The sequence below is a fragment of the Rhinichthys klamathensis genome, unplaced genomic scaffold (assembly GCF_029890125.1).
Source record: "Rhinichthys klamathensis goyatoka isolate OS25496 unplaced genomic scaffold, OSU_Roscu_1.1 h1tg000035l_1, whole genome shotgun sequence".
NCBI classification, from domain to species: domain Eukaryota; kingdom Metazoa; phylum Chordata; class Actinopteri; order Cypriniformes; family Leuciscidae; genus Rhinichthys; species Rhinichthys klamathensis.
The window spans coordinates 5015339-5038078 of NW_026606583.1; the positions used below are offsets into that span (position 1 = coordinate 5015339).

Below are 22740 nucleotides of genomic sequence, written 5' to 3' on the forward strand. Positions count from 1 at the left end.
GCACAAGCGCTCCTCTTCAGGCATCGTGGCTCAAAGGCTTCACTTTCCCATATTGCTGAGAATATTCGCCTGTGGAGGGAAAGTAGTGAGTGTGTGACTCAAAGTAAATTCCCTAAATCACATTAAATTGTGCTTCCCTCCAGACATTAAAAATCCATATTAGGGCTGGGTTGAAAACATCCATTTCTCAATTTGAATCGATTCTCATTTGGATGAACAGATATTGATTCTTAAATCCCAAGAATCTTTTAGTTTGTGCCGTTTTCAGTTGATACATGCACAAAACTCACTAAACATTACTTGTAGTGCGCCTCCAATCCAATAATTGCAATAATCTTTGCGCTTTTTTAACTTTTAATATGAAACGGGTCTCAGTTTTCCAACGGTGGCAATTTTATTACGAAATTCAATCAATAAATACCATTTTGATGCCATCTAATTTGGCGTGACAGAGCGCAGGTGAAACGATCTTCATTAGTTACAGCATGAAATAAACGCTAATGAACATCAGAAGGTATGTTGAAAGAAACCGTACAAGTTAATGAAATGTATCATGTCTCATGTAATCGCTTAGTGTTTCAACTTTAAAAATACGTCAAAACCACTTGTAAACAATGTAACGTTAACCTCAAAAGCCTTTCATGAACATTCAGCTAGAAAAATTAAATATTTGCATCATATTACATATTCTACTTTTACTTAACCTGTCATTTAAATAGCTGTATGTTTGAATAGAACTGTCATGAAAACAAGTTTGGAAACAGACAGCTTTTAAATGTTTATAGTGCAAAACAAATTGGAGCAGAAACAGTCATTAAAAACATTTGTGTATACAAATAAATCAGTTATTAATTTTAAACTTGAATATTATAACGTACCAACTGACAGGGTTCCCTGTTCCCAGGGTTAACTGAATCAGAAGCTTGTGAATCAAAATCAAATTGAATTGTTAAATTTGCAACAATGCCCAACCCTTATCCATAGTAGACATTACTGCTGCAAACCAAATACCTTTATGAAAGAAGAGAAACGTTTAGCTGTAACGCCTTCGATTTTCTTCAGGTCTTCCACCTACAAACAAGGGGGAAAAAACCTAAATATTAAATGTGTCTCTATTAGGGGTGTAACGGTACACAAAAATCACGGTTCGGTACGTACCTCGGTTTTAAAGTCACGGTTCGGTACGTTTTCGATACAGCAAAAAGTAAGAAATGCCAGAGAAATTTACTATTTGTTAAAAGAAAAAATATATTTTAAATAAGTTGAGTTTTCCTACATCTTGAAACTTTCAGGTTTATAAATGGGTGTCATCTTTGAAGGATGAACAAATAATGTTTTGGTCATCACATTAAAAATAACATTTAAATATATGAAGAGTTAGATGCAAAAGCCATTTGAAATTCTTTATTTTTATCAAGCTTGAATATTTAAGTTCAGTAATTTCACTTAAATGGCAATGAAGATTACCTATTAATTGTCATTTGAGTGAAATTACTGAACTTAAATATTCAAGCTTCATAAAAATGATCATTCTAGAAGAAAATTTCAATTGGCACTTAGAGGCTTTTGCATCTGAACTCTTCAAATATTTATTTATATAATATTTGAGTTTTGAAGTGCTGGAAAAAGATGTGAAGTACTTGAAAGCATTTCACTATTCCAGCCAAACTGATTACAGTTATGGTGAATGTTGCTGGTCTGTGGATGTAAAGTATTACTAGTTCATTCACAGCACAATATTTCTCCTGGTGTCCACGTCAGCGCTGTTTGATCTAATAGAGATCTACGGTTAATAACGGAGAAATGTGAATGCTTCTCACTAGATCTCGCAGCGATGTTATTACTTCAGTGGCGAATTCAAATGTTTTCTTTACTGGATCTCTTAGCGCTGTGTAGTGACAGTGTCGCTTGATCGAGATCGGCTCGCGCTGCACAGATGTTGCTGGTCCGAACTCCGAACTGATAAACGATCCGTGAAGCACATAATGAGTAGCGCAGTTTCGTTCCGCTTTCTTTACGCTTGCCATTTGATGTTGCGCAACGTTGTGGTGGTCGAGCCAGCGCGGATTTTGTCGGCAGTAAAAAATGGTTCAAAGGAATCGTTCGGTTTGTATGCGTACCGAACCGGAAGCCTCGAACCGAAACGGTTCAATACGAATACATGTACCGTTACACCCCTAGTCTCTATGCATCGGTCTTCACAGGTAAGGACTCAATCTCTACAGGTGGTCTTTCTCAGCATCAGTCAGCACTATACCTGTGTGAAGTCCCCATGAATCTCTCTCCAGCCCATGATCAGTTTGGCTTTCTTGTCTCCGATCAGCTGGAGGCTCTTGAGCTCCTTCAGAGAGCCGGAGTTCAGCGTCTGCAGGATTTTCTTCCTGGACTGCTCCAGTAATGCTGAATCCAGATGGGACTCCCAGTTGACGTCTACAGCGGAGGGTGGATCCACACCTCCATTTTCCTTGCCCTCAGCCACCTAAAGAGCAAAAAAAGTCACAATATTTTATCTTCATGTCAAACACGGAAGTAATAGGGAAAGTCATTTTAATCGATTGTCATTTTGATATTGAGTCCGATTCTTAAATCCCAAGAATCAATATTTTCGTCTATGCCATTTTCAGTTATTAATGAACACTTTGTAGCATTCCTCCCATCCAATAAACTTTGCTCTTTGCTACTTTGACAATTTGAAAGCTGAGACCTTTTCATTGCAAACTTTCAAACAATAAATACCGTTTTGTCGCTCTTTAATGAGTTGTGACAGATCGCTGTAGCGCAGCTTAGTTCAAGCTCGTGAACTGACCATCTCTTTACTACATTAAAGACCCACTCCGATGAAAATAATGTTTTTCTAGGTGTTAACATGTTCTTGTGGCATTTTTCTGATGTTAGAGGACATATCTTGAGAAAAATCAGCTCAAAGTTGTATTTCTGAGTATTTCTACATTCAAATGGCTGTGAATCAGTAGCAGACGCTAAAATGCCGGCTAAAATAGACTGGAGTTGTGACGAAGTAACTCCACTGGGCGTCTCCACACGCGACGTCTTGGAGTGAAATAATGATCGGTGATCGGTGATAACTTTGATTAACTTCGGATAATAATAATTAACGTGAATATAATACTGTTGCCCCACCGGTATTGGGGATGTAAGCTAGCGGGAGAGACAGAGCTCTCAGCAACGGGCAGGGGGAGGGTCGTCTCCGTGCCAACGGCTCCGCCCACAACGCAGAGGCGAATTGCTAATGAGCTACTGCCGCTCTGCTGAAGCGAAGTCCCAGAAAACGGCACAGGTTTTGTGATTTTGGCTAAAAATGGCATAATCATAATTTAAAGACCACTGGGAATGTTTAAAAATAGCTCAAAATATGATCGGAGTGGGACTTTAAAGCATGAAATGAACATCAGAAAGTACGTTGAAAGTTACAGTACAACTTACAAAATCCATATCGTCACATAAATCGCTCAGTGTTTCAACCGCGGAAAGATGTTAATAAAACCATTTTTAAAATTACATCTCACCTAAATGTTTGCTCACTCATTGTACTGTATTCAGGTACAGAAAATGTATAAAGTACTCAAATGTAAAATGTCCTAGTCCTATATAAATTAAATACATATAGGCTATTAATCCTGATTCCTTACTATTAAAGCATTCTTTTGTTTTTGTTTTATCAACATTAATGAGACACATATTAGGCTGCTGTCACTTTAAGAGCTAGTGCAGGATCACATCTGTTTATGTTTATTTAAGACATAACTGACAGTGTTTACAAGGGTACTAGCCAAGACAGTAAAGTACATAAATTTGCCCCAAAGCAGCGGAAACAACTAATTTGTTACTCTTGAGCTGTTCGTGAGGCGGCTTTACGGAATGTGGCAGAGAAACCCATCTCTCAGAGAGCTTGAATGTTTAAATTGTTAAGACTTAAAAAGACGAGCAAATGATAAATATTAGTGACGATGCAACACTGGCCCGATTGTGCAAGAGACAATTCCGTCAACTGTCCCGGCTCCCAAAACAAGCGAGAGGTAGAGAGAGAGAAAACTTTGGGTGAACTATTCAGACCTGCATCTGCATTTTAACAGCACACAATGTTGCACACTGACCTCAGATTGGACACGTTTCTTCTTCTTATCCAATAATTGAGAGGGTTTACACACCACAGCACACTGCTGCAACGGCTGCACCTGGGAGACTGAGAAATAGGTCCTCATTTACTAAACACATTTAGGAAAGCATTGTATAACATTTTAGTATCAATTGACAATTCCAAGAGTAAAGGCCCCGATATACTTCAAGCTAAATGGAAGAACTGCTGTGATGGCATTTCAATCAAAAACGACATTTGTTTGGAGTTAGATTCAGAAGTTCAAAACAGCTTGCCAATCCAAACTTTTTGGAAAAGTTTGCTTTGGCTGGTAAACACCATCGGCCCATGGCGATTATGTAATTGGCAGGTGTGGCTCCACCATATTTTTTATTTTTTTACAGTCTATGGTAAAAACCATGAACACACTGGAGAGCTGCTTTATAGTACAAACTTTAGCTTTAATGCTAATTGAAAGCAACACAACACTGTTTTGCATGTTTGATACAGTAAAGCTGTTCGCTTTAAAGCAAGCTTTTTTTATAAAGTGCTAAATAAACAGGACTTGACTGGAGGGCCGAATTGCAAAGCGGGTGTGCAAACAACCACATCGCTCTGATCAGATGCTTCTTAACTGCTGTCATTTTTGTTGTGCGTTTATATTGTTATTGAGAGGAAAGGTGAGCAGCACATATTTACATATTCATCTAAACGTCACTATCTGCAGCGTGTTCTCTAACAGTATACCGCTGCAAACGTATTTCACACTTTTTACCCCTGAGCGAAGACCGAAATTGAACTGAATATATAAGGGCCTTAAAATTGCCAAATGTAGCCCATCCGGAACCACAAAAGCTGACAGTAGCAGGATGAGAGAGGAAACGCTTTGAGCCCTGAAGAGTGAAGCAACCCCAGCATCATAGAAACAGTGCATGCTAACAGAACAAATGAACTGGTGGAGAGAAAAGACCCCGGAAACGTCTTTAAAGGGTCATGAAACATCAATGCCGAGTACTCATGCATAAAGGGTCCCAGGATGAGAAAAGGATGAAGTCAGCCACACTTTACCCTGTAGCGGTGTGACAACGGCCTGCTGTTTGCGCGGTTTGGCAGCTGTAGACTGTTTTCTGTGCAGTGGGGCCAGATCTGTCTTAAAGAGAAGAGCATCTTCGGACTCTTTCTCAGTATCTTCACTCTGCTTGTTAAACATTTTTGCTTTGTCTTCCAGCTCCTTCTGTTTCTCCTTCAACATCTTTGGAGAGAGCAGAACATATATTTGAGTCACCCATTGGCAGTTTTAGTTAATTTGGAAAAAAGCCAGAAGAGTGTGTACGATACCTGAATTTCTTTACGGGACTGTGCCACAGTTTTGAGCAGGTTGAGTCTCTCTCTCTCAGCTGAGCCCATCATCATCTTCTCCAGGGCCAGGAGTCTTTCCAGAACTGATGAATCTGGTGAACTGAAAGACATCTAATCTTATATTACATCTACACCAGCAGATTCATGTACATGCTCATTATTTGTTTACAATGATTTTAGATATTGATCATCACTATGAAAAATCACAATACCATTTGACGATAAAATCCCCCCATTAATACACTCATCACAGCAAACTTTTAGCAGCAAAAATAGAGGAATAGTAAGTTCAGTTCACTTCTGATCATTTCAAAAGAATCACTCAAAATCACACAATTTTCTGCATCATTATTCCAGTCTTCAGTGTCACATGATCCCTAAGAAATCATTTTAATATGGTGATTTGATGCTCAAGAAACATTCATTTTCAGTGTTGAAAACAGTTTTTGATGCTTAATGTTTTTGTGGAAACATTGTCACATTTCAGGATTCTTTTATGAATAGGAAGTTCAAAAGAACAGCATTTATTTGAAATAGAAATATTTTGTAACATTACAAATGTCTTTACTGTACCCCAATTTAACTACTATATTGGCACATAGCAGGGATTCTGAAAATATTTACTTAATTTAAAATTTCAATGATTTTACACCACGTTAACTTGGCATATACTTTGATGTTGGTTAATGGTCATATTACATACAGGTAAACAATTTTTTTTTTTTTTTTTAAACGTAAATAGTAAGGATTTTTATTTTAAAGTTTTATAATTATTAGCTTAAAGGAATGACCCTTGGGTCAGAGGTCACCCTTCCACCGGAACTTGACTTTCTTGTGAATGCCTGTACGGCAATTGCCGGAAGCCAGTGATTATGGTTTATAGAGTTTTAAATAAATATATTTTTCTTACAAAAATGCATCGCTTCATACAGCTCAGGTGTTTAACTTCTGAAGTGGATTACTTTCACGATGAATGGATGCGCTTTTTGGCGCTTCAGAAACTCAGGCACTAATCAATGCCATTACAAACCTGAGAAGAGTCAGGATATTTAATATAACTCCGATTGCATTTGGCTGAAAGATGAAATTCAGATACACGTCAAGTCATCTTAATATACATATAATTTAAGGTAACAGAGATTGTTTTGGCTTTATAGCGGTTCTTGAATAATGTTATTTCCAGCTAAAGTTAATTTTGATTGATTCACCTCCGTCGAAATGATCAGACTTCACACCTAGGATGGCACGCAAAATATGGGATAATTTTTTTTTAAATTTGCCCATGATTTACTTACCCTCAAGCCATCCTACATGTATGACATTCTTCTTTCAGACGAATACAATTGGAGTTATATTAAAAAAAGTCAGAGTTTTTTTCCTAAAACGTTCGATTTTGACATCTTAATTTCAAAACGCTATATTTTAAAAGTGATAAAAGATAGAGACTTTCTGTAAATTAGAGAAATATTAAGGATGACCCAAAGTGTATGTAGGGATTACATTTTCCCATCTAATTTGCATATTATGACATCATATGGTGGCGGCAATCTTGGATTATAGAATTTTCATGAAAAGTCACATGTTTAAATGATAAAATGCAGCACTTCTTTCCCCCCAAAATGTCCATCACCTTCTGTATGCTATATTGCACAATACTGAATGCTCAGGTATATAGTAAGTAGTAAACAAACTGTGTAAATCATTACTAATAAATGGTAGAAACAAACCAAATGCATGTAGTGGTTGGCCTTTTGCTGTAGAGATTTTCCATTTACTAAATACAGTAGGCACTCTGATTCCATGTATGGGGCACATATATATTATTCATATGACATATAAACACAAGTAGACAAGACCCGTTTAGTTCAAACGCTCACTCGCCACGGCAAGGCACAGATCATGAATGAGATGATACGAGCAGCGCGGCCAGACCTATCTCGAGTGTGCACAGCTCGGACTACTGTCATTGTCATTGCGACTCCTCACCCTGCCTCCACATTGCCTCCTAACTGTCCTATGAATACTTCGACCTCGTTAACATACCCAGTGGTATTAGACGAAGTCTCCACCACAATACTGTCGCCGCGATTGCGGAGAGGCTCTGATAACATGGCTAGCACACTAGCTCCGCTTTTGATCGCACTGATTCAATGCGCACTAACTCAAACATTTTGTATAGAAACATGACGTTTTTTTGATTCGGGGGATGAAGTATGACATGTCTGCCATCCAGTGGAGGGGAGGTCCAACAAAATTTGACACCCAATTCGACAAAATCGGCCGTTTTATTCAGTGCCGCATCTTGTCGAGTAAACTCGACCGCGGCGCCTAGAGGGTTAACCCCCCAGAGCCGTGTGGAGCACTTTTATCATGGATGGATGCACTTTGATGGACTTCCAAAAATATATGGCTTTTCAATGCCATTATAAAGCTTGGAAGAGCCAGGACATTTTTTAATATAACTCTGATAGTATTCGTCTGAAAGAAGAACGTCATACATCTAGGCTGGCTTGAGGGTGAGTAAATCATGGGCAAACTTTCATGAACTATCCCTTTAACTTCAACTCACAAACCCTAGTCTGGGAAACCCTAGGGCAAAATGAAATTCATTAAAAGCAATTCACAGCAAATAAATAGAAATATTAATATGCTTAAAAAACCCCAGAAAGATCAAGGTTTCAGCTAGATCGCCCCGCAATAAAGTACATATGTCCTCCCAATGAATGTCCAACAAGGCACATTTAGCCTGTGGTTTTCGGTATAGGGAGTCTTTCTTTGAGCACCAGCTACCAAATCGTGGCCTACCGAACAAAGCCAAGACCTGCTTAAGTGCTCCAGTTCAGCTGTTGTAACGCGTGCTCTTACCCATGTGGATGTACGGGCGGCGATGGGGACTGTTCGGCTTTCTTTACCTCCTTTGACCTCTTGTTCTGGGGCTCAACAGAACCTCCAGCTTCCCGTTCCTCTCTGGATCTCTTTCCATGAGCTACAAGAAGGGAAAGATTACTACAATTACATAAACCGTTATTCTGAGCATCCAGAAAAACATATATAAGAATACTGAACTGCTCACCAATTGTAGGGGCTAAAACGGTTTCCTTGACAAAGGGTCGATTGACAATCTGCTTGGACTTGGCGGCGAAGTTAAGGGCTGAGAAGGTGTCAAAGTAGTATCTGTACTCCGGTGCGATGTTGGTGATCATGACAGAATGTGCGGAACCACCCAGAGAGTCCTGCAGCAGACGGGTGAGTTTACTGTCCCTGTAGGGCACGCGGCCCCCGGCCCCTGTGTTCAAAGCGTCCACCACTTTACTGAGGGTGAAGAGGGAAAGGTTGATGGCTCCACTCTCTTTCAGACGAATGCCCTGGTTTCCTGTGCGTCGGTTGTCCTCTGAACCGGCCAGGTCAACCAAATACAACTTTCCTGTTTGTTGTCTGTGTGGCGGCCCACGCCGAGACTTCACTACCTGAGAGCAAATGCATGCATTGATGCGACTTGTTAGTCTTTTTCAGAGGGTTGGTAACCTTTATAGGTCCCTATGAAATCAGTTTTATTATCCACAGTTTTCTTTTTTTATATATCTGCATTCCATTTTAATGGTTTAATTTAATGTCAAAACACATTGAAAACATAAAACTTCAACACAAACTTTAATAATTTATTAATTTTAACAACAGTGGCCTATCAAATGTTTATTTCCCTCAGAAAGTCAGTTTTATTTTTTTACTGGATTGTGTTTATATGATTTAATTAAAATTCATTATCAAAAACAGTGGTAATCAATTGAATGCATAAAACTATCTATTTAAATAATTTTGTAATCAAATGAAATTTGGACAATTGCTTTCACTTTTTGGCACACAGAAAATGTGAGATATTCCTTAAAACATTGTTTTAATACTGTATTACTGTTCTTACTTTGAAAAGTTCATTCTACGGTACAATAGCAATTACATATTTGTCAGTTGCTTTTATTTTGGCAGGTTTAGTGAACATATAATGTAACTGCGGTAGATATGTAGATATAAATATGTAGACTTCATATTTCAATAGTCGAATATTCACAGACACTAGTCAACGCGATTTGATCAAATGATTTATCAAATTTTGCCCAATTCTGTGACATTATACAGTAAATTCCATTTTTATTCATGAGATCTGTGTTTTCCACATTGCAGAAGTCATTGGGCTCTAGCTTTATAATACTAACATAAGTGTTCTCTCTCCCAATTACAACCAGCAGACACAGTAAAAGTCAGTGGTTTTGTTTGAGTAAGAGATTTATTTTCAGCACCAGCTACCAAATCATGGTCTACCACACAGAGACCAGGACCTGCTTAAGTGCTAATGGAGAACTAGAATGAAGTGAAATGTGCACGTTCAAACCTTTATGAGGAGGATAGCGTGACTGCGGCTGGAGCGCTGGTTGAGTTTAGTAGAGGCTGTGGTGCGGTTTAGACTCGCGGGGATGAAATGAGTGTCAAAATCGGCAAAGGATGAGAGGGGTGTGTGCGTTAGCCCGGGAATGAGGATGTTTCTGTCCTTGTCTTCACGGATGGGCAGGTCCTGGGAACCTGGAGACAACAGGTCCAGCACCTACGGACACAAAGCGAATCAATATTCCAGAGCAGATGCCCACTGCAGTGTTGTTTTTGGCAGCCCTTTTAGTTTTAGTCTTATGGACGAAAATGCTTTTTAGTTTTAGTCACATTTTAGTCACTTATAAACTTAATAGTTTTAGTCAAGTTTTAGTCGACGAAAACAAAAAAAGGTTTTAGTCAAGTTTTAGTCAAGTTTAGTAAAAAAAAAAAAAAATAGTCTTTAAAAAATAGAGAAAATAAAAGTGCCACTTTGCAATCTGTTAAAAAAAGAGAAAAGAATAGAAATCCATTTGGCAAGACAGGTCTATTTATCCCTGCATTAGTGGCTGCAATGAGCCTGTTTTGCATTGCACAATTTCTCAAAAGTCATGCTCAATGTTCAGCTGAGATCTGTACTTTGTTTTCAGTGAAGCTGAAAAGCCCATCTCACAGAGATATGATGTGGCAAAGGTAAGAAGAATGCACACAGCTCTCTGCCTTTAGCCTTATACTTAAAAACGTGTTGTTTTTTTAAATAGATAAAATAGACATAACATACTGTGTTTGATATGGGATTAAAATGATGGGTAGTGTATGGGCAGTGTATAAGATATAAACTAATGAATAATTATTGTAATATTCCTTTGTTCCGATCAGAGCATGTGAGCGGAGAGCGCATTTCTGAATATTCCTCCGCTCGCTCATTCAGCTCAGGCTCGCGCGCTGAACCCAGAATGGCCTGCTGGTTCGAGAATATGTGGAATAAGGGCTGCCTCCGACTAAAGTTTGTATTCTAGTCGACTAGTAGTTGTTCATTTAAGCCATTAGTGGACAAATCGCCCCTTTATAATAATTTAATTACTTAAATAGGCTATACAGGAAAATGAGCGTTATAGCCGCAGTCGAGCGCACGACCGCACGCATAAAGCTTGCCACAAAGAACCGGCAAAAGTAATGATTATGAATGTGTAAAAAAATAGCAAGGAGACATTTAATTGTTTATTAATAAACTGGAGTTTTCGGTGTCGCAGCAAAGATGAAGTTGACGATGCGGACGCCATGAGCGAATAAAGATACAAAGGCATAAAACGGAAAATTTCCTCCCGTTTGGAGGAGACCTGTCACGCCAGTGGGGCGCGCCCCACACTTTGAGAACCGCTGGACTATACTGAAACTGAAAGTATGTCCATAAATCATCTCGTCGTTTCCGACCACCAAGCCCGTCTATTGGCTTCGATCGCTGCCGTGGTCCTTCGAAGATGTGTGGTGAGTGACTAGCCGCAGCCGCAGGTGTGTTGTGTGGAATCTGGTGCGCGCCGCGGCATGGGTAGCCTACCCAAAACAAGGAAGCGGCAGCATTGCTGATACTTTTTTTTAGCTCAAAACAGACAGATTTCACGCAAAATAGGCAGAAATGACATGCTTGTGATTGTGAACGTCAGACTTGTAATCATTTTCGTTCCGTCTCGTCTTGTCAACGAAAACTCAAAAACGTCTCGTCATGTTTTAGTCACCTTAGAGCTAGGGGTGGGCGATATCTCGATATTTAAAATATATCGAGATATTTTTTTAACACGATATGGATTTTGACATATCGTATATATCGATATATTGTTTATATTTAATCCTGATTTTGCCACTTTGCTAGTTTGCCTTCTCTGTGCTGTGCTCGCCCCCGCCTCCTTGCTTTTGTTCCCCCTCACCTCGCGTGTTGTCTCATTCAACAATTGTCTCATCCGCAACCAGCCCGGAGGCTACAGAACTCCGAGTGTGTCTGCGCGCGAGCGACAGAGCACGAGAGAAACCGAGTGTGAGCATTAATTGCATTAGTAAATTGGTAGCCTACATACTACAATATATAATTACTATATAAGAGGCATGGAAGTTCGATTAATGGACTCCAGTAATCAGAAGGCTACTACAAACGTCTTGTTTTAAACTATTGCAGGGCTCGAATTTCGGCGCGGGTATTGCGCATAACTCTAATCATTCCCGCAGGTCTCCCATTTATAATGCGGGAAATTCCCGCAATCGTAATCCACACAGATTATAAAATCAAATCATTCTTTTAACTGCCAGACGCAATTTCACAAACAGCGTGAGTGTTCAGCGGTGCCGCTTCTTTCTCGTCTCTCATAATGTGTTGTGCAAGGCAAGCATCGAGAGCTGCGGCGATAAAACACACTCGCGTTTAGGAGTCGGGACATGATGGATATTCACTCGCACAATCGGGCCAGCAGTGCATCGTGACTGAAGTTTACCATTTGCACGTCTTTTTAAGTCTTACCAGTTTAAACATTCAAGCGATTTTAAACTAATCAGTGCTCGCGCGCTCTCTGAGAGATTATTTTCTATGCGCACATTCATAGAAAATCCGCCTTAAGAACAGCTGGCCAGTAACAAAAGTTGTTTTTCGCGGATTATATTGCTTTAACACGCAAAATTGTCAATTTCGGTCGTCGTGAGTATACTCTAAACATAGTCGGTTTTGTCTTTAATAAGCATAAAACGCATGCCAGTATAATGAACACAGGATCTGTGCACTAGCTCTTAAAGTGACGGCAGCCATATGTGTGTCATTCATTTTGTTGTCAATACAACAAAAGATAGCTTTAAGTTAAAGGAATCAGGATTAATAACCTATGTATTTAATTTATTCAGGACTAAAATACTACTCAGTGTTATTTTCCATTTGATTTCTTTATTCAGTTTCTGTATATGAATCACGTGATTAATAATGATGACGAAATTCAGGCCCTGTGTTTAATTTTTCTCATTTGGTTACATTCTGTTATGGAAAATTAATTTTCTATTGATTGTAGGCCTATATTTTGAGTTGTATTCACATCCATTTTCCTGTAAAGATATCGAGATATATATCGAATATCGAGATATAGCAAAATATATCGAGATATATTTTTTGCTCCATATCGCCCAGCCCTACTTAGAGTCATTTTTAGCTAGTCATCGTCGCGTTATCGTCATAAAAAAAAGTGCGTCAACGAAATCATTTCGTTATCGTCATCGTTGACGAAAACAACACTGGCCCACTGAAATAGGGTATTAGTATTAACAAAAATACATGTTGAAAATTTTAAAAATAAGGCTTGCAAAAAAGTTTACATTTGATATATAATATACATTTTTTTTTAAATAAACTGGAGCAAAATAATTCAGCAAGGGTGAATTAAATTGTTCAAAAGTGACAGTGACATTTGTACTTTTACAAAAGACTTAAAATGTTGTTTCAATTCATTCAAGAATCATATATATAAAAAGTTACCACAATCATTAAAATAGAAAACCTCTATATCTATAATCTCACAAAATTAAATGTTTTTACTGTATTCTTAAATAAATGCAGGCTTGCTGAGCATAAAATACTTTTCAAAAACATTTACTGACACCAAACTTACTTTGTACATCTAAGAAATAAATTTATTTTTTATTTTTGTGGTAATAAAAATAGACCTAAGCAAAGACCTAAACCTTTAAAATTACTTAATTATTTAAACCTTTTACAGTTATTGTATATGGTTGTCTTTCAATGATAATTCACACTCATAAAGTAGAACTAAAATGCCATTCATTACAAGATTAATTTAATCAAGGAACCGTGACAGCCATAATAAAAAAAATGTAAACTTAAAAAGCGCAACTATTCTGTGGTAAGCATGCTCACCACAAGAGAATACCTTTTCATTGTAGATCTCCAAGTAAGACATCCCAACCGAGTATTCCCAACCATCCTGCCCCTTTTCCTGAGCTCCAACCAGATTGAAGACCTCCTTCACAGCTCTGGGAATGACCCCCGGCTCCTCTTGACTGCCAAACATGGTGTGGGTCTTTCCTGAAGAGAGGATGAAGAAATCTTCCGTGTTAGAGTGTGAAATGTCTATATAATAGCACATCATGAAAATCTCAATAAGAATCACATGATAAAACTTAGTTCAAATCTAAAAAGGCAAAAGATATAAAGCCAGGAACGATACCTGCTCCGGTGGGTCCATAGGCAAACACACTGGCATTCTGACCATTAAGGATGTGGGGGAGGATGGGCTTGACAGAGGTCAGAAACACCTCCTGCTGTGTGGTCTCTTCACCATGAAACACATCAAACCTACATACAATTCAGACCAGCGTGAATCAATCGCTGCAAAAACACGTGCCCTTGGTTTCACAGACAAGGCTTAAGCTAGCATGGGTATATCTTCAAATATGTCACTGCCAGTGTTTTGTCTCAAGATGCACATCAGTAATGTTTTTTTCTAAGGCACATTTATGAAAGCTGCTTAAAGGTCCAAATCTTGGCTCATTATAAGCACTGTCTGAGAAACTAAGCCCTAATGGCATCATTTGTTGAGTACCAAGATTAATAACAACAATTTTATGTTACTTTTAAAAATTTGTAAAAATGTTGTCCTTAAAATTCTGTCACTCACTCTCATGTCGATCCAAACCAGTAAGACTTTCTTTCCTCTCTGAAACTATGAAATGAAGATAATGAAATGAGAGATTTCTGTCCCTCACCTGAGTCTCTATAATTCACCCAAACCTGAAGCTTCAAAACGTTCATAAAGAGATCAAATAAATCCAATTTTGTTCTCACACGTCATGCAAGCATGAGGTTCCGTTTACCAAATGAATTTGAGTGCTCTATGTAGTTTGCTGATCAATGTTGATATGTGAATAAAAGCCTAAATGAAATCTGTTCATCATATTAAGCGATTGTGTCTCTTCAGAAGACTAATTAAACCACTTGATTCATTTTACAAACTCTTTATGAAAGTTTTGAAGCATCAGTGGTGCTCTTGGGTAAATAGGCTCTCAACCGAGGGACAGAAATCTCTCATATCTCATTAAAAATATCTTTATTTGCGTTTTGAAGATGAATGAAAGACTTAAGAGTTTTGAACCCCACGAGCGTGAGTAAATGACAGAATTTTTAGGTGAACTATGCCAAAAAAAAAAAAACGTAGAAAAATACGGTTTTTAAAAAAAAAAGCTCTCATACATGGGCTTTAAATCAAATTAAACAATAAATAAGAAATAAAACACTAAGGATCAACGTCGTCGTATTAAGCCTATATAATTTTCATAATTGATCTAAATATGGAAACTAATGAAATCAAGTTTCCTGCAAAACCCTCTTTTCCAAGAATAAAAGAGTGTTATGAGTGTTTCTCTTCCTGATTATCCCAACAGGCACACGAAGAGCCAGTGGATTTACATTAAAAGAGAAGATTCATTTCAGCACCAGCTACCAAATCATGACCTACTGCACTGAGACCATGACCTGCTAAAGTGCTTAATAATAAAGAAGACAGAATGAGAGGAATAAATAAGCTGCAAACTTTAATGGTTATACTGACTGGTATTGAAGGGTCTCGGTGGCGTTCCTCCAGTTGATGATCTCCAGCTTTTGTGGCCCCAGGCCCCTGACACAAGGCCCCTCTGCCTTTTCATCCTGCGCGTCCATGTAGGGCCTCAGCCGAACCGCTACACGAACTCTGGAAGTCCGTCTGGATCCAGCAGGAGCTTCAGTCACAGCCACACGCTGCGCCATATCTGAGATTGCACAACACACGATCAAATACTTCCTGATATCCACCGAGAAATAAGTCCAGTATCGATATAAAAGTAATAAAAGACATGTAGATACATTAGATGGAAGAAAGTTCAGTTTTCTTAATGCGTTTATTAGCTAACTCTTTACGGTTGCTGAAGTAGCTAGCATTAATGCCTGGACTGACGCGTTTCCCTTTCAAAAGCAAAAACAAAAAAGTCTTATGTAAGTTACATATAAACTAAATAAAAAAAAAAACTTACCTATTTACTTGTGTAACTGTTAAATCAGGTCTTGGTTGATCTAATCCAGCACAAAAAAGATGTTTTGCTAAATAAATATAATTCAGTGGATCACAACATCTATACAAACTCCTCAACAATGGCGCCTGTCGAAATAAGTAAGTAAGCACGGTTACTTTCAAAAGATAATGACTCCGCCCCTTAACTAGTTTTAACCAATCAACAAACCCGAATCCATGAGACTGCGTTCTTCTTTAGAGATTTAACGGAAGAAACAAAAGTGTCGTACTGCCATCATTCGGCAGTGTAATGAAATAAGAAAAGTGCACGAAACGATATCAATGTTAACCTGAAAAAAATGGGACATCCTTTTTAATGTATTTAATAAACAAAAATGAGGCTCAAGAATTCCCGCCCGTCACTAAAATTTCCCTCTCACCAGCCATTTATTTCTTTTAGCTACTCAGAATTACATTGTTCTTTTTCCTGAAGAGAATTTAAACTTATTTACTTGAAACCTACATTTTAAACATATAAAATGATTTGAGCATACCAATTTAGCTGAAATCTTTTAACAGTTATCAATCATTTCATCAATATATATCGGTCACAGTAGCTATGAATAAAAAAGTGAATAACAATGAAGCATTTATTTATAAAAGAGTTACTTTATTAAAAGCTTGCTTACTTCAGGTAATGTACAGCATAAATATGCCTTTTCTATATACACACACCTTTAAACATCTTACAATGATTATTACTGTATAAGTGTGCCAATTTTCATAAAATATTAATGCTAGATCAATGTGCAAATTCTATTTCACAGATTCTATATTTTGGTACCACAAAATCTAAAATATTGTGCCTTTAATGACAATGTATAAGTCTTACAACTTAGCATTTCCAGTTTACAATTACAGGCCTGCAGTATTTTCTTTGTAAAGTTCTATGTTACAGATGCAAGTTTTCAAAGAAGAAAAACTCAAATTGATACCTAAACATAAAAATGTTGTACTTTAATATCATTCATCTATTATCACATTGCCAAGGAATAGGATAAAACATTCAGTGTTTCGCAGGGCTCGCAATAGACCACAGAAAAGCAAAGTTAAACTAAATTATTATTTAACTGACCTGTTTCGTTTGTAGCAAGAAAAGCCAGTAGTAGCTGATAACTATTTTAAAAAGAAAGCTCACTAATATTCTTAGAAAACGTTCTGTGATGGGAGCTCTCCTTAATTCTAAAATGAAACATCAAAATATTTAAACTATATTAAATTATAAAATTTTAAAATGTGTATTGCCCATTCAATATTTAAACTGCTCATGTAAAACCTTCATTCCGTTTCAGTGATATTAATAAATTAATCATGGAGGCTACTTTTCTAGATTTTTGTTGCATATCTATTCATAACCTTCTCCATAATGTGCCAGTCAGAGGCTTTCCTTCACAGAACTGAAACATAATGTCCTTCTCACTGGACTGAGATTAGTTTTACACCTTCTCTCCAGCATTTGAGAGTTGTTTTTTTTATTCAGTGCAAGTTCATGTCAATCACATGTGGAAGATCGACTCAAATTCATTGAGTAAGAATTCTACAATCTGGTTCTGGAAGACCATGTATGTGGCGATGTTCGCTGTCTCCACCTCTGGTTTGAGTAACGTTGGGCCGAAGACGATAGCCACATTCTGCACAGTCATTCTGTTCTCATTACCATGTTGAACGACCCTGAAAGAAAGAGACAGAGAGACATGCTGTAGATACATACTGTAATATTTACAATATTATAGACAAATATGTAAATATATGCATGTAAAAGAATAACAACATACTTGCGTAAATGGCTGAAGAGGGCCTCCATTGTGTCACGGTTGGGTGTTGGCAAAGACCGCACAATATTTTTCATGTGTGATATTTTTTTTAAATAATCAGGGATTTCTGTAGACAGACAAACAGACAAATAAATAGATTAGATAGATAGACAGACAGATGAATATGGATAGACAGACAGATATAGATTCGATGGATAAATAGAGAGATAGACAGACAGACAGACAGACAGATAAATAGATTAGATAGATAGACAGATAAATAGATTAGATAGAGAGATAGATAGACAGATAGATAGATAGATAGATAGATAGATAGATAGATAGATAGATAGATAGATAGATAGATAGATAATGGATAGACAGACAAACAGATAGATAGACAGACAGATAGATAGACAGACAGACAGATAGAGATAGATATACAGACAGACAGATAGAGAGATAGATAGACATACAGACAGACAGACAGACAGATAGATAGATAATGGATAGACAGACAGACAGATAGATAGACAGACAGACAGATAGACAGCAGACAGACAGATAGACAGACAGATAGATAGACAGACAGATAGACAGACAGACAGACAGACAGATAGATAGACAGCAGACAGACAGACAGATAGAGATATAGATAGATAGACAGACAGAATGACAGACAGACAGATAGACAGCAGAAAGACAGACAGATAGAGATAGATAGATAGACAGACAGACAGACAGATAGACAGCCGACAGACAGATAGATATATAGACAGCAGACAGACAGACAGATAGATAGATAGACAGCAGACAGACAGACAGACAGACAGACAGACAGACAGATAGATAGACAGCAGACAGACAGACAGATAGATAGATAGACAGATAGACAGCAGACAGACAGACAGACAGATAGAGAGATAGATAGATAGACAGACAGAATGACAGACAGATAGACAGACAGACAGATAGATAGACAACCAGCAGACAGACATACAGATAGAGAGATAGATAGACAGACAGACAGATAGAGAGATAGACAGCAGACAGACAGACAGACAGATAGAGAGATAGATAGATAGATAGACAGACAGAATGACAGACAGACAGATAGATAGATAGACAGCAGACAGACAGACAGATAGAGAGATAGACAGACAGCAGACAGACAGACAGACAGATAGACAGATAGACAGACAGACAGATAGATAGATAGACAGATAGACAGCAGACAGACAGATAGATAGATAGATAGACAGATAGACAGATAGACAGATAGACAGACAGACAGATAGATAGATAGACAGATAGACAGCAGACAGACAGATAGATAGATAGACAGATAGACAGCAGACAGACAGATAGATAGACAGATAGACAGCAGACAGACAGATAGATACAGATAGACAGCAGACAGATAGATAGATAGACAGATAGACAGCAGACAGACAGACAGATAGATAGAGACAGACAAATGCCCCCCGTTTTTATGTACAATCCATTTAATCAGGATCTTACTGATGCCACAGATGAAATCATTGAAGAGATTGTAAGGGAACAGAGGCTCCTGCAGTTCTCTGAAGAAGAGCTTCAGTGCTCCTGTGATCACATGGATATCCCAGTTACTCTCCTCCAGGTCCAGATTCTCTGGAGAAACACAGAGAAACACATGAGTCAGTCAGAACTGCTGCTGGGAATCATTTCTACACTGGGCTAAAGCATCAAGAGAGCACAGTGAATATAAGTGGAAAATGCTTGGGTCATTTAAATTGACCAAATATGAGAGAAAAAAGAATATAACTAATAAGTGGTACAAAAGTTGACAGACTGAAACTTTATTTAGAAGGCGGGACTTATTCGGCCATATTGTGCATTGCACTTTCTCCCATTCATAGTAATATCAGTGCATCTAAAGTCTTTGGAGAAACAAACAAACTGTAATACAGAGTATGACATCTTGGTGAAGACCTGAGTTGATGGAAAACTGAGTATAAAATGAATGCAGATTAATCTTACCATGATCTGCTTTGAAACGCAGTTTCTGGATGACCGCCAAATTCCCACTAACTCTGTAGAGTCCATCGATCCCCAGACCTGATGGATGACAACAACAAAGATGAGATTTTTATATTAGACAGGGCTGTGAACACTCGACATTTTTGATATTTAATAGTTGCTCTGCTTGTTGTTAGGATGCCATAAAGTTTATGAATTGACATTTTTAGACTGGCCCGCCTCAGCGGTCTACAGCGCTTGTCAGTGTCAAAATGATTGAGTTGACCAATCAAATCAGAGGAGGCGGGCTTTACTGTACATATACACCGATCACAAATTCCAGCACGCCACTTCAATTTTTAAAGGTGAAATGTTGAACGAATCACAGTAATATCCAGTGTTTTACTACTTGACTTATTTTGTCAAACTTTGCCATTTTGAATTGAAAATATAGGCTGAATCAGTAGACGTGTTTCCATTACAGATTTGCGCGATATTTTCTAAATGTTGATAAAATACTATTGCGAAATGACAGCGTTTTCATTAACCGATGTTATGCGACTAAACCTTCATTGTTCCTCTAGCGATAAGTCATTAAATAAATCATGGCAACGGATGTTAGTAGGTTTAAGTATACCGCAGCCACCGCACTAGTCATTTGAAGTATTAATGTTAAAGAAAGCCCCTTACACTTGGGAACGGCACGTATGAGGTGTTTAGGTGTTTCTCCCTCATATCTGCTTCGAGGTCTTGATAAATTGGGGCATTTCTTTGTTGTTTAAAATCCAATTTCCCCGTAATTCTTTTGTCTTTTATGAGTTTAATAAAGAACTCTGTCTCATCTTCTGTCCAAACATACCACGCCATCTTTAAAGAATGATCGACTTTTACGTACGGCAGGTGACCTGTTATGCGAAAAAACTGTTTCCATTGTAGTTTTGAGAAATATTTAATTTTTCGAATTGCCTGAAAAACCACCTCATGTGAGTGTAAAACTTTTTGGCGATATTGACGTGTTTCCATTGAACGTATTTTCTATTCCCAATTTCAATCTGCGCAAATCGAAGGGTAATGGAAACGCAGCTATTTATATGAATCATGTTATTCATAACTGAACATTTTGCCTCTTTGCGTTTTCAACATATTAGGCATATGAATAAGAGTGAATGTGTGCATATTTTAAAATAGAAATAATATTTGCAAATAGTTCAAATTGATTACTTTACAAAAAAAAAACGTTTTTCTTGTTCTTTTCCCGTTCATTTCTTTTTCTATTTTCCCATAAATCCATGTCAATTATTAACTGCGTTTACAACTGCCTTGGAAGCTGAAGCTTGGGATTGTGGTTAGGAGCATTAAATTTACGACAAGATCTTGAGGTGTTTGGCCAATCACAAAGCACTGGGTCAGCTGTCCAATCAGAGCGCTCTGAGCTTTTCAGAAAGAGGGGCTTCCTAGAAATAAGCAAGTTTCAGACAGACTGGGAAGAGAGGAGCTGCAATAATGTACAGTATGTGAAAAATAATGTGTTTGTTTGGAACATTAAAGCATGTTAACCTGTTCCATTACACCCAATAAGCAAAGCAACAAACTTTTAAAATAGCATCATACGACCCCTTTAATTATTTAATTCCTTTCAATAAAAAGGCCATTATGAACCGGCCTTGATATTAATGACATAAATAATTTCAATTAGTAATGCTGTTTGGCAGTTGGGTAAAGGTAACAAACCTCTTTTCTCTACCGCCCGGATGGATTTCTCCACAAAGCTGGGCACTGTCGTGTTCTCTTGGTTACAGAGATTGTGCAAGTGGCATCCAAATACATTTTCTAAAATGAAACGAGGCGAAGAGTCACATTAGAATCATTCCTCAACGAAATCTTGAGCTTCTGTCAAAGTAATAGGAAATGGATGAGGTAGAGTAATGGTCTGACCTCTGATATATCCCTTCTCTTTGACTGACTGCAGGGTGGGCCGCTTGAGGAGAAACTTCTTCAGTTTGGAGCGAACCTTCTTCTGATCTGCTTCAGATGCCGAACTGGATGAAGTCAGTCGAGATGCTAATGAACAGGAAGAGGGCATTACATATTTACACTCATTACCATTCTCTGTTCAAACAACTTTTTAGTATCTTTAGTTCTTTATTTATGGATGAACATGTACTAACATAATTTACTCAACCTTATATCATAGGGGTCCAAACAACATTTAATGTTGGACAAAATAATTTAAATAATTTTTCAAAATAAGTTCTATTGTGTTAAACAGAAGAAAGAAAGTCACTCAGGATTGGAATGACATGAAGGTGAGTCGATGATGGCAGTATTTTTTATTTTTGGGATGAAGTGTCCCTTTAACTCTGGTGGTTTTTGGTAATTTTGGAAATTTTTTCCAACATCATAATGGTTTGAAACTTAGTGACTTCTGTGGCACTTGCTGTACATACATATATATCAGTGCTGTCAAATTGATTAATCGTAATTAATCACATCTAACATAAGTTTGAGTTTATATAATAATATACATGTGTGTGTACATATACCGTATATACAGTATGTATGTGTGTGTATATATACAGTATATACACACATATATTATATAAACACAAACTTTTATGTTAGATGCAATTAATTGTGATTAATCAATTTAACAGCACACACACACACACTATTTCTTCCACCAGATGGCACCAATCTTACTTCCACGCATTACTCTACACTGTATTAATTGAAAATCATATCAAAATGTTTTTATACAGAAATAAATGCTGCATAATTTAGTGGATATTGTCTAGTATCGTGAAATCCTCTCAAAATACTAAATATTAAAGAGTAAATATCATGTAACCAAAATATAGTACATTAAATTAAATTTTTTTTTTTTACGCTTATTGTAATCGGTCTATTTTGACCGCTAAGGGCCCCTAAAAGAGGAAAAGTCATTTGTCACACTACCATTGCTCATAGTTCTTTTGTCAAAGGGTTTTTCCTCTCTGTCTAAGCTTGAGGACTTCTCACTGATTTCCTCCTCATCTTCAGAGTGGTGCTGTTCCAAATCCTGACGCCCGGAGCAAAAAGACAGACACGA

General features: G+C 37.6%; 2 protein-coding genes across 2 annotated transcripts in view; both read right to left on the bottom strand.

The window, feature by feature from the left end:
- Positions 1-16007, bottom strand: kif22 (kinesin family member 22). Its single transcript, XM_056245984.1, has 13 exons — positions 15863-16007; positions 15406-15601; positions 14026-14153; positions 13729-13883; positions 9840-10049; positions 8526-8919; positions 8318-8438; positions 5432-5552; positions 5162-5345; positions 4113-4201; positions 2258-2479; positions 1012-1071; positions 1-69 (listed from the first exon to the last, which is right to left on the bottom strand). Exons 2-13 carry the CDS (start codon positions 15597-15599, stop codon positions 40-42), a joined length of 1908 nt encoding a protein of 635 aa, XP_056101959.1. The 5' UTR covers positions 15600-15601; positions 15863-16007; the 3' UTR covers positions 1-39.
- A 1356-nt stretch (positions 16008-17363) lies between these two features.
- The window catches only part of arhgap27 (Rho GTPase activating protein 27), a 47756-nt gene continuing 42379 nt past the window's right edge, over positions 17364-22740 (bottom strand). Inside the window, 7 exon segments of the mRNA XM_056245769.1 lie at positions 17364-17571; positions 17676-17781; positions 19176-19304; positions 19674-19751; positions 21384-21482; positions 21588-21713; positions 22608-22710. Of these exon segments, the coding sequence (XP_056101744.1) occupies positions 17397-17571; positions 17676-17781; positions 19176-19304; positions 19674-19751; positions 21384-21482; positions 21588-21713; positions 22608-22710 (816 nt within the window). The 3' untranslated portion in view covers positions 17364-17396.